The sequence below is a fragment of the Pangasianodon hypophthalmus genome, chromosome 28 (assembly GCF_027358585.1).
Source record: "Pangasianodon hypophthalmus isolate fPanHyp1 chromosome 28, fPanHyp1.pri, whole genome shotgun sequence".
In the NCBI taxonomy this organism is placed as follows: domain Eukaryota; kingdom Metazoa; phylum Chordata; class Actinopteri; order Siluriformes; family Pangasiidae; genus Pangasianodon; species Pangasianodon hypophthalmus.
Genome location: NC_069737.1, coordinates 7,064,096 through 7,077,150, shown reverse-complemented (window position 1 = coordinate 7,077,150; position 13,055 = coordinate 7,064,096). Strand labels below are relative to the sequence as shown.

The window sequence follows — 13,055 nt, the reverse complement described above, 5'->3', positions numbered from 1 at the left end:
GAAAATGAACTTCAAGAACCGAGCGAGGGATGTGGCTGTATCCGTGCACTACAGCTAGCGCTCACGTTGAGATTTATGGCAGTAATGGATAAGAGAACGCAGCTGTTCCACACGCTCAGAGACGCGCTGCTAAAAATGAACACAACTGGAAACGAAAGCTCTGCTCATATCCGAGCTCCTGAGCCGACGTCCGGAGTTTATTTTCTAACGAGAAAGAAGAATCAAAGCTAGCGGATCTGTTTTCTGCTCACGTGCACACGCTTCCAGAAGCTTCCCTGCCCTTTGTAAAATTACTGCTGTAATAAATTCACAATAATCACTATATTCAGAGATCACTACAGGGCCAGATTGATTGAAGTAGATACAAATTTTATTCGTAGATCTGGAAAAATGTTCGTATCCTTCGAGAAATTACGTATAAGCAGACTCGGAGATGTAAAACTTGTTTAATCGACTTCAAAATCGCGAGAAATTTCTGAGATTTCACATATGGATTACATCAAGTTTAAATCATGTATAAATTCCAATAATGCACACTGATTTAACCAAACATTGGTAAAATTAGGGCAAAAGTAACAGCACCCTATAAAAGGGACTAGGAGTTAGTGTGTGTTTGCAGTAGCCGATACGATGACTCTGTATAAGGAGGCATTCTTTTACCGTTTAGCTTTCATTTAGTCATTTTCAGCTCTGAGTGTTGCCTTTTATGGAGTTTTGTGGACTTGGTGAAATGTAGATCAGCCGTAACATAAACTTGCTTGGTAATTAATGGTTATTTAGCATTCATCAAAGAAAATTAGTGAACCTTTTTTTGTGAGGAATTTTTAGCTCGGTTTGGCCACAAACTAACATTTACACATGAATTTATTAAAAGAAAAATGAGGTCTGGTGTTAGTAACGTAAGAAAAGTCAGGGTTGGGATAACTGCACCGAGAGTCTCTCACTAGTGAAGGCGAATGCAGGACAGCAAAACTTACCCAATCTGTGCAGTCAGATCACACACACACACACACACAGAGTTATACAAAAAGAGATACACACATGCACAAAAAAGACAGAGACCACACAGAGAGATATATAGAGAGAGAAAAGGAGAGAAAGAGATAGAAAGAAGGAGAGAGAGAAAAAAAAACAGAGATTTGGCTTTTTTTCTATAACAGCACGTCTCAGAGTGTGTTATTTATTAAAAACCAAATTGTTGACTTTTTATCCATTTATAGTTATGTTTAATGTCTGTGAACCACGTTGGTTCCTGTTATGGCTTTATGATGTTACAGCAGCGTTCCCTCACCAGCTTCTCTTTTTAAAAGGAGCAGAAACAGCTGCTGGAGAAACATTATGTTGGGGCTGGAACGCAGGAACAGAAAGGTTAAAATATGGGTTCTGCTCGGAGAGATTTATTTCTGTTTCTGAGCCCTGACACTGAGTAGAGTACGATGATGGAGGATGGCGGAGTCACTGTTTCAATAAGACAATGAAGAAAGAAGGGAAAAAAACACAATAATAGGCTGAACAGGACAAACAGCAAATGGGTGAATAGGATAAAAACTTCAGAGGCAACAGGAAGATGGTTCGCACTGCTTCACCCGCTAGCCTGGCACGAGAGGCGATATGGTTACAGGCTTTGATTTCAACTCCACCGGCGCACGGGCCATAAACCATATTCGAGACCTGAGGACGTGTAAAGCTCAACGACTTGGAGCCACCGAGCCAACGATTCTGAGAGGTTGCGACTGCAGATCGTTTTCCACGAGGTCACGCCTCGCCTACGCGCAGCAGCCGGCTGACAATTCATCACCATGTCGCCGTGTACGCTCCAGAATCTCCGCTCGCTTTTTCCCCCATGTACAGAAAACATTTTTTTTTCCCTCAGACCTCGACTAACGCTGCTGTGTCTTACGTAATGCACGTGTTTACGTTTCAGCACCTGCTGCTACATGCACACATGCTGCTGGAGCTCAACCGGCAGGTCTGGATGGAGCGACAGGATCCGTGACTTCCTGAGGATGGAGTTACACACTCACACTCACTCACACACACACACACACACTTACACACAGAGCATGCACGTATCTGTCAGCCTTCTCTGATTTCAGCTTGCGAAGCAGGCTTTCCCAGAGAGAGTGCTGGGTTAGTAACATGGAGTGTCCCTGTTACTAACGAGTCCCTGTCCCTTACGGTAACTGTACCATGACTTCCATTAGAGAATTTGTAGAAAATTAGTCATATGCATAAATACTATGTAATATTCCACTAAGATTTGGTGATATGATGAAAATATCACAATACTCACAATACTCAGTTCTGCTAAAATCTTGCTAACAAAGTGCCACATAAACTATCCAAGATTTTCATATAACATTTATATTTAAAAAAAAAAAAAAAAAAAAAACCTGGAATAGTTTAGAATAGAACAGGAGAGACTAGGTGCAAAAGCTGGTACATAATTTGACCCAAAAATATTTCGACTAGTCAAAGACAAATTATGTTTACAATTAAGGTGTCATGCTGTCATATGAAAATAATGAACGACAGAGTGGTGTGATGAAGCGGAGCTATGATTACCACATCGAACGTCAAATATTTTCCAACAGCAGCACACGCACACTGAAGTGATTTATTCCTCTTAAACCACAGCATATTACACATAAATGAATAATTTCACACTTATTAAAGAACAAATTGTCGGACTTTTTATCCGTTTAGCACTACGTTAAACGTGGAACGTCCATGAAACAACTTCTCACTTATCCTATAGCAGCGATAAACGGTCATTTTTTGTTTTTTCCCCTCTTAAAGTTAAACGCAAATGCAGCTAAAGTTAAATAAACGCAGCTTGTTACGTTACCGGGAAAACACAAAAAGCGTAAACTCATCTGTCCCGAAGACGGTGAAAAGCACTGACACTGGAGACTCCTTCCATAAATTACACATAAACGTCTCCTTCCAGAAAACTTCACCATTTCAACAATTACAAACATTTTTAATGTTTGCGTGAAGCATCCCAAGTTGGACAAGTCCCTGGGAATGAGTTGTTGCTATAGAAACGATAGCATTCAGTAGTACAAACCTGTGATTTACAGCAGCACTACTGTCAGACCTGCTGTTATAGAAAATTAATCAACACTTTCTAATATGGTTTCTATAGTAAGAGGTATTTTACAAAGACTTGTGTGGTGGATGGTCCTTATAATCTACACCTGATTAGATACAGATTAAAACGATGTACATCTGCTGTGGTATAAGAGGAATAAACTACTTTGGCGAAATTAGTCAACTTCAGGGTGACGCCGCTCGTTGATTATTTTCCTTTAACGGCACAACAGAGTGTTTCTGTTCCTCACTTAGAGGACGCTAAGCAAAGGGCAATAAGGAAGCTAAAGTCAGCCACGACGCAACTGCCGAGTCATTTACTACAGGATGTTTATAGGACAAAAGCAAAACAGATACGAGCACACACTGATAAGAACATACTTCACATTCACGAGACGCATAAAAATTCGATTACTCGGTCAAAATTGCGTTCGAGGAAGATTGAAGCAGCTACGGAAAGATGAGGAACGCAGCAGAAATGTACAACATACAAGCGCGAGTTAGCTTTATTGATTCATCCCAACACCATCAGGCCAAAACTAATGCACTTCTAATGTAGTGTACTTCAGACTCTCTCAGCTTGAGTGCTTAATGTTTAAAAAAAAAAAAAAAGAAAGAAAAGAAAAGAAAAAAAAAAGCACATCATTACTGGCCATGTGGAATTATGGGAAGCGTTCTTCATGCATCAACTGAGTGTTCAGGAAATTCTGGGCAGCAAAAAGCTGACCAGAACTTCCATCATCATCCCGTCTGATATCACCACTCCTGCTCTAACGTACATGTGTGTGTGTGTGTGTGTGTGTGTGTGTGTGTGGACTCCAGGAAAGGCAGAGCTGCAGGAAACAGGAAGTGTGGCACTGTAAAGAGCGTGAGCCGGACAGGATGAGAAGAGTAACGCCGGACTGGAGGAAACCCAAAGGTGGGAATTAGCAGAGTAGCCGAGTGTGATTTCCTCTGACGGTTACGCATCATGGATTCAGTGCATATTAAATAAAATGTGTTAGCTCGATTCGAAAGTGTGTAATGAGGAGTCTGAAGGGAAGGTATAAACTCCACTACACACACACACACACACACACACACACACACACACACACACACACACACACACACACACACTGCAGGCTCTTCCATTAGACCATCAGAGGCATTATGGTTAAAGCACAAGGCTAGAAGAAAATTTAAAAAAAAAAAAAAAAAAAAAAAAAAAAAAAGAGAGCATTTGTTTGTCATTCAATTCTTTTTTTTTTTTTTTTAAAAGAAAGAAAAGGAAACAGAAACTTCACCAATTCGTTTCCATGGCAACAAACAGCTGAGAATTACTAATGCATCCAGCAGGTTTCCACTCTTGCAAGCTGCAACGTTCACGTTAAAGTTAACTCCACCCCCCTCCCCCGCTGCGGCAGCCAATAAGAACAGAGCTCATTATCATACAAATGAATATAGTAATACAGTAACGTAAAAGTAAAGACATTCCACCTAAAGCCAGGGGGTAGACGTTCAGCTCAAGGTGCCGCGCTGTTCCTGCTTGCCGTCGTGGAAGCACCTCATTTGGGAAACTCAAACATGCTACCGATGTCTCCGTCTCTTCTGTTTTTTTGACTTGTAAAATAAACGAACAGTGTAACAGACATCTCCTTCGTGCCTTTTCACCAACGACTCAGCTGTTTTTTGTTTTTTTTTGGTCATTTGTTTAGTTAACAGGGATGCCATGCAAAAAAAAAATGCAAAACAAGACCAATATTCAAAATTCAAACCCTATACAATGTGCTCTAAAATCTAACAGTATTGTAATGTGAACAAAATGTGTTATATGTTTAAGAGTTAAAATACTGAGTTTCCCATGGCAACGGTCAAAACTAGTCTGCTGAAGAAATTCTGACCAATCCCACTCACTCCTGAATAAAATCTGACCAATCCCACTCACTCCTGAATAAAATCTGACTAATCCCACTCACTCCTGAATAAAATCTGACCAATCCCACTCACTCCTGAATAAATTCTGACTAATCCCACTCACTCCTGAATAAAATCTGACTAATCCCACTCATCCTGAATAAAATCTGACCAATCCCACTCACTCCTGAATAAAATCTGACCAATCTCACTCACACTTAAAGAAAGTCAGACTAATCCCACTCACTCCTGAATAAAATCTGACCAATCTCACTCACACTTAAAGAAAGTCAGACTAATCCCACTCACTCCTGAATAAAATCTGACCAATCCCACTCACTCCTGAATAAATTCTGACTAATCCCACTCACTCCTGAATAAATTCAGACTAATCCCACTCACTCTTAAAGAAATTCTGACTAATCCCACTCACTCTTAAAGAAATTCTGACTAATCCCACTCACTCTTAAAGAAATTCTGACTAATCCCACTCACTCTTAAAGAAATTCTCTAATTCAGTTTTAAATTTAAATTAAATTCAGTATTTTCCAATAAACATACAGGGTTTTATTTTGAACATCATTTTACGTATATCTCCAGCTTTTCACCTAAAGAATAACAAGTGTATGCCTGCCCACACACACACACACACACACACATACACACAGAAAGAGAAAGAAAGCTAGGGCACATTTGAGAGTGCTTTTTGTGGTTTACTATAAGAGGAAGAGGGTTGGAGGAAATGTTCAAACGTTGGCTGGCGCTCACTTTTGGCGCCACGATTGTATCGGCTAATCAGCGGTGAGCCTTCAGCTGCATTCTGCATTTCTGGTTTCGCTGAGCGAGCAGAGATGTACATGCATACATGCACAAATTAAACACACACACACACACACACACACACACACACACACCTGTCTACCAGCCTCCCCTTGATAGCACTGCGGCATAATTTAAAATGTAACAAATGCCACACAGTTCAAACACACATACACACACACAATCAATGGCTAACATCAGCACTGTGTTTACTTAATGGACGCTCTGAAGTCTTGGTGAAATGGAGAAGTGGTGCAACAACGTGAAGCAACAACGATTTGCAGAAACATTTTAGCTGCTCATCAACAATCGTCCTCCACCTGGCAGTGTGAGAGATAAAGCTTAGCACTCACATCAACCACTCCAGTATGCCATGACAAGAACCTGAGCAACTCGGTTAAAAAAAAAAAAAAAAATAGTAAGAATTGTTAATATGAAACAACACAATGAGCTGAAGCGACACTGATAGCATACTGATTACTAGCATATGACCTAGCAAGTTTTTTTTTTTTTTTTTTTTTTTAATTCATTTAACAGATGATTAAAAAACACACATACAATCAAGTATGCAAGTTTTTTTACTTTATAAATAAGTAAGTGTGTCTATTTTGTCTGAACATTTTTTGGAAGCTAATAACTGTTAATCCAAGCTGCCAACGTGGCTAACAAGAAAAAAAAACTAGCAGGCAGAAAGAACAAAATTTTACTACAAAAAGCCTGGAGTATGCTAGTGGACTAGGCTAATTTTTTTTTTTTTTTTTTTTTCCCGCCAGATGTGCGCCAAACAACAGTAAGAAAACAGCAAGACAAAAGCCTTACGTAATAATAAGCAGCTCCTCATTTTTCTTAATAAAAAGAAACCACCATCCTGCGAATCATAATCCACGAATTCATAAAGTCCAACAATTTTTTTGCACACTACAGCTCTGTTTATCTGCTATTTTAAACACATTCTATGTATATATATATTCATATTGTACATTACATTCCTCTAAAGGCTGCTAAACCTTCTTTATGATATAGTCTATTAGATTTTATTATATTCGTTTCTTTATTGTGTATGTGTATATCTAGTTCGTTGTTGCACTGTGGGACGAGGCACTAAGGAAAAACACTTCACTACGTTACATCACATGTATGTAATATGTATGTGACAAATACCGGGCCTTGAACCTTGAACCTCGAGTTCACCAAGATAAAAGTAACCAAAGGAAGCAAATGTGCCTTTTTTTCTGTTTGGTCTAACTAGTTGTTTAGTGACAAAAGTAAAAAAAAAAAAAAAAATACAGCAAAGGTGCTGTTTTGAGGCGTCTCCCGTATCACCGTAGCAAAGGGTTAGAATCCGTGAATCCTGATTGGTGCAACCAAAAAGCATTTTCCGTATTAATGCCACAGCCATCTGTTCAAAAATTACCCGTGCTCTCTGGGTGGGTGGGACGGCGTTACTTTCTCCACTTTCAATTAAAACAACGTAAGCAATCGCGTTGAGCTCTGTGAGCTCAAGTATGTGGAAGAGGGTAGATAGCGCTTCCCTCTGAGTGTGCTGCGCCGCCCTGTAGCGCAGCCTGAGCAGCATATTGAAAAGATACATGTGTTAAAGGAAGCACGGTTGGTAGCTGTCGTGTGATAGCTAGAGAGGGGGTGGGAATTGACAAATGACCAAATTGGGAGGGGAAAAAAATTGGAAAAGCAACAGCTGAGCTGTAGATGTTGGAACCTGTGCTTAATTCTCTAAAGCCCTCTAAAGAACCATCTTCTACACTGGGAAAGTGTGCGGGACAAACTCCAAAACTTTCCTTAACTAAATAAATCCTAGTGAACCAAAGAAGTGTAGATCTGTGACAGCGTCCGCACGAATTCTACCCCAAGCCGAGTTTGTGGGGCAGTGACGATGTCAGAATGTGTACACTCGCCAGCCAGACGCGAAGTATTGCCAATATCCTCGTGATAAACCCTCAGGGTGTGGAGTCTCCTGAAGGCGTCTTCTTATTGACCGTAAACAGCACCGCGCAACTTAAAACATCCGTCTTAATACAGAAGCAGGAAGGAGATAGAACTAATACACCGAATACACAAGAAACTCTCAACTCGTTATTCTTTAAAACGATTGGTTCACAGAATTCAAGCTTTATTCTCACAGAAAGCGCCGTGATGCTCGTCAGCACTGAGCGTTTGCGGGTTTTCTTCCCGATCAACAACCTCTCGCTATTTTTTGTCACCAACACCTCCCACTCGCAGGTATTTATACCACGTCTCAAAAGAAAGCGGCCACTTTAGTGCCAGCTTCTAAGCAGTGATAAATATCTTGCGTGGGATTAAAAACCCCAACCCGTAGTGGAGCCTTGAGACGTCGCTACAGAATATTCAAATAATGACTCGTGAGTTCACACTAGTTCAGATTTCACACGTTTAATAAGCATTAATCCAAACGCAAACGACAACGACAAAAATGTCACGTCAGGATTCTCGAAAGTATTTCTACAAATCATGCTGTAGATCACGGTGTATAGGTTCACCCTCAAACTGCCAGCAATACTGTAGTGCATTTTTTTTTTTAAAGTTATAAATAATACTAAAAATATATGTATTATTAACAAAGAAACCCATAATAGATTTATGTTTATATGTACACAAATTGAATTTTTTTAACAAATTTTAAAACTGAAAAGGAAAGAACCTTTTTAAATATTAGCATTTAACAATTTTAAATTATGTAATTACGTAATTAAGTTATTTTAATTTTCTTTAAGTAAAGTTAACCAAACTTCTAGCTGTTGATGAAACCAAAAAAGAATTTTTAAAAACAAAGGAAGTTTTCCGAAACCACATCTGAACTCTTTCGCACGAACTTCCGAAGAGGATTTGTAGGCAGCCTAATTTAAAAAAAAAAAAAAAAAAAAAAAAAAAAAAAAAAAAAACAGCTTCCGCTTAGTTTGTATTTATATTTTGGTGAGATAATTTATTATTTATTATTATTAATTTATTATTTATTATTATTATAATACATTCACATAGTCATCTTGCCCAGCCCTAACACACAAACACACACATATATACTGTATAATTTATTTCCCAGGATGCACCAGCGTAGTCCGAAAACACGTACTCTGCCTGAGTGAATCCCTGGACACTTTAGAAAGCATCACACACGCTACTGATGGAGACGGAGACGGAGAAGGTCTGTGGTTTAAACAGCTACCAGGATGATTTTAGGCTAGCCGCATGCACTGGGTTACATTCTTCTAGCAGGCTTTGGGGAATTTTAAAGAGCTGGAGTGTTGTTTTTCACAGTAAACTAAACGTTTACTGCTGCACGTTTACACTTTTCATGATGCTGGTCATAAACTTCTAAAAAAAAAAAAAAAAAAAAAGCAGGAAACAGCGTCAGTGTTAACTGACTGAGAAGACGGCGGATTAAACAATGCATTATGCATCAGCGAAAAATAATTATCTTGTCACAAAGACGGAAGTGAAAGTAAACGCCGTGTGACTGGTGCAGCTAATATTAGATATGTAAAGGCGAGGGATGCTGTGAAGTCACTAGGTGTGTGAGGATCACTTGTTTTGTGTTGTTCTAGGAAAATAATCAATGATTATGGCGAGATGAAGCGAACTGAAGCGAGATGAAGCGAACTTGTTGATACAAGCCCAAAGCTGACTATTTCATAGCCAATAACAACATATCCTGAAGTGTTTATTCCTCTTACACCACACTGACTTGCCAACGATTATAATTTTTTTTATTCATTAAAGAACAGCATGTGCTACTGTTTATCTGTTCAATGTTGTGGGAACATCTACGAAAAAAACTAAGTTCTTGTTATCACTTGCATTAGAGCAGCTATAAACAGTCGGTTCCTCACCAGCCTCTCTTTTTTTTTTTCCTCTCTTGAAATCAGCAAGACAAAAAAAAAAAAAAAAAAAAAAAAAAAAACACCCAGGTTGTGATGTTACTGAGAAACCACAAAGCGCAAACTTGGGGAAAAAAAAAACACACTTACGACTTTCCCTCTGACTGTTACAAAGCGCTGACACTGGAGACTCCTTCCATAAAACGTAAGTTAATTAAAATGTTAAATAAGCGTCTCCTTATAGCGGAGCGAATGCCTGTGAACGAGCTGTTACTATAGAAACGATAACGTATCAGAACGAGCTGCTGTTAGAGAAAATTAATCAACACCTTCTGACCAATCACAAGTTTAAGAGTAAGAGTAAGAGTAAGATATTCCTTTATTTGTCCCGCAGTGGGGAAATTGCATTTAGCAACAGCAGGGGTACAGTACAGAAAGAGTATGCACACAAGAACAAGGTAGATTAAAAACTATTCTGTACATAAATGGCTTAAATAGTGCTAAAAGCAAAAATCCTAACACAAAACAAAAAAGGGAGAGGGGTGTATACACATAAGTACAGGTTGGTTGAGAATAGTGTAGCTTGCCAGTAGTGTGACGGTATTGCACATTAAAATATTGCACACTGATATTGCACATAAATGTGAGTGTAAATACTGCACTGAGAAAACCTCAGAACTGATATATATGGAACACGTTTCTTGATAAACAAAAGCCTTGAGAATTGGACAAATACTCTGCCGGGGTTCAATCAATCAATCAATCGATCAATAAATAAATAAATAAATAAAGTGAATTCTTTTGTGACAGAAAAGATGCGTTCTTGATTTAGTGATTCGTATCAAAACACACCTCACATTTAGAGTTACAAGTCCTGAATCTCCTGTTATTCAGTCTCAAACTGTCAAGTGTAAGGTCCTTGTTTCATTTGAAATGAAATATCACGATAATATCGTAAAACCGTGATAAATATCGTGACAGAACTTCGATTATCGACAAATGCATCCATGTTCTCAGTCTACAAATCACCAAAATAAACCTCTCAGCATTAAAGACGTGAATACAGCAGTCATACTCCAATATTAAGACATGAATAACTTATGAATATATACCTCAAAACATTGTAGATAAACTCAGTGACAAAATCTCCGTGTATATTTTATGTTTAAATTTTTATTTTATTTTAGAAATGTCTGTTAAGGAGAAATCTGCTACCAAGTGAACAGCTAGCTCTCTCTGTCTTCAGCTAATTTATTATTTTAACACCAAATATTTAGGTTTAAGAGTCATTTCTTCAATAAAGACCATCTGAGGTTACTTTAAACATTAAATATTTTTATTTAAACACGTCACAAGTTGTTGAATTAGCTCATTTAAAAACAAGGGAAAAGTGATTAGCCCTGCTCTGTCATTCCTCGGTTCCTTTGCTAGCCTTGATAGCGCGCACTGACAACTTCTGGGTTTTTTCTTCCATTTTATTGATATTAAAACAGCTAAACTGGGTTTTTTCATCGCATACGTCAAATGCTTATCAGAGAGTGACATGGAGTGTGCATAAAAATAATTAGTTTTATTTTTTTGGGCATTCCTGGAGCAATGATTTGCTATGCTAGCTACGTCATGCTAACGTTATAGCAGTTTTCTAGCTCTACCCGCTTTTACCAGGGTTGCCAGATTGAGTCAACCGAAACCCTCCACCGGTGTTTGAATTTTTTTTTTAATGTGCAATAAACATTATACAATCATAAATACACATCTATATATTAAATAATACAAATATAGTTATTGTATCACAAGAAATTTGTGCGTTATAATTCTTTTATTTAAAAAATACTATTATAAAAAAAATTTTATTATCAGGGGTTCCAGCCAACCTGGCAACAGCGCTCTTTACCTGGTTAGCTTAGCCGCCGGAATGTCAACAGGAAGCGAAATGTAGCGAATAATGCTAATGATCTCAGGCTAAGCTAACAGTTACTACTACTACTACTACTACTACTACTAAATAATAATAATAATAATAATAATAATAATAATAATAAGTCGATATTTTAGCAATGCTAGACTTTTTTTTTCTAGCCTTTTATTTCCGCCTAAACCCAAAGCTAACACGGATGCTAGCGCGCTAACTAGCATTCACCATAAACAGGAGAAAATTATTTATTATTAATTATAAATTAAGAGAATCATCATGGAATAAGAATAATAGTAATAATAATGTTTTTTTCAGACCGAATGAACGGTATAATTATATTTAATAAATTTAATAATAATAATAATAATAATGAGGTGGAGCAAACAGATAAATTATTTAAATATAAAAAAAAAAAATATATATATATATATATATATATATATATATATATATATATATATATATATATATATATATATATATAAAAATACATTATATATATAAATATTTGTGCAAAAAAAGACTGAATGAAAGCTTGTAAATTGTAGTAACAGTACTAGAGACGATAAATAGATAATAATAATAATAATAATAATAATAATAATAATAATAATAATAATAATAATAATAATAATAATGCTTTCCCCAGATCAAATGCAAAGTGTAATACTAATGTATAAATAAATAAATAAATAACAGAGTAACGCTAGTAGATACTGGAAGACAAACATCCAGATGAATCTACAGCTAATAATAATAATAATAATAATAATAATAATAATAATAATAATAATAATGCACTAGCTGTTTAATCTTTAAAAATAAAATGTATTACGAGTTGTTATTTATTGATTTATTTTTAGAAATCAGATGATTCCGCTAACCAGGCTGCTGAACTGAACACTGATTAAATAAATCCAGGAATGTATGGAGATTTGTTTTTGAAAGAATGAGTGAGTGTGTGTGAGTGTGTGTGTGTGTGTGAGTGTGTGTGCGTGTGTGTGTGTGTGAGTGTGTGTAACGCTCTCAGACCTGCAGCTCGGCTCTCTCCAGCTCCCACTGCGCTCTCTCCAGCTCGAAGCGGGCCCACTCGTGCTGGAGGAAGTGCAGGATGCCCGGGATGCTGTACTGCGCCCTGGCCGCCTCCGCGCCGCTGCTCTCGGCCACAGCGCTCTTTCCTGCTCCGCCGCTCTGCAGCGCCGAGTTACTGCTGTTACTGTTACTGCTGTTGAAGAACACACCGGGCCCTGCATGCTCGTCCATGGCCTGGCCGCGGGTCTCTTCCACCACACAATATTCCCAACAACACAAAACCCCTCTCCCTCCTTCTCTCTTTCTCTCTCTTTCTGTCTTTCTCTCTCTTTCTCCGGTTAAAACGCCGTGTTTTTTCAGCCGCTCCGCTTTTGTCTCAGCTCCTCTCCGAGCCGACTCATGTCTCTCTCTCTCTCTCTCTCTCTTTCTCTCTCTCTGACAGCCAGCTG

General features: G+C 38.0%; 1 protein-coding gene across 2 annotated transcripts in view; it reads right to left on the bottom strand.

Annotated features, from left to right (window-relative positions):
* Positions 1–13,055, bottom strand: part of LOC113544279 (striatin) — a 37,683-nt gene extending 24,628 nt beyond the window's left edge. Inside the window, exon 1 of one of the 2 annotated variants that reach the window (XM_034301268.2) lies at positions 12,607–13,055. In XM_034301268.2, coding sequence (XP_034157159.1) covers positions 12,607–12,837 — 231 coding nt within the window. In that variant the 5' untranslated portion in view covers positions 12,838–13,055. The remainder of the gene's footprint in view (positions 1–12,606) is intronic. The other variant, XM_034301267.2, reaches the window with a different exon arrangement.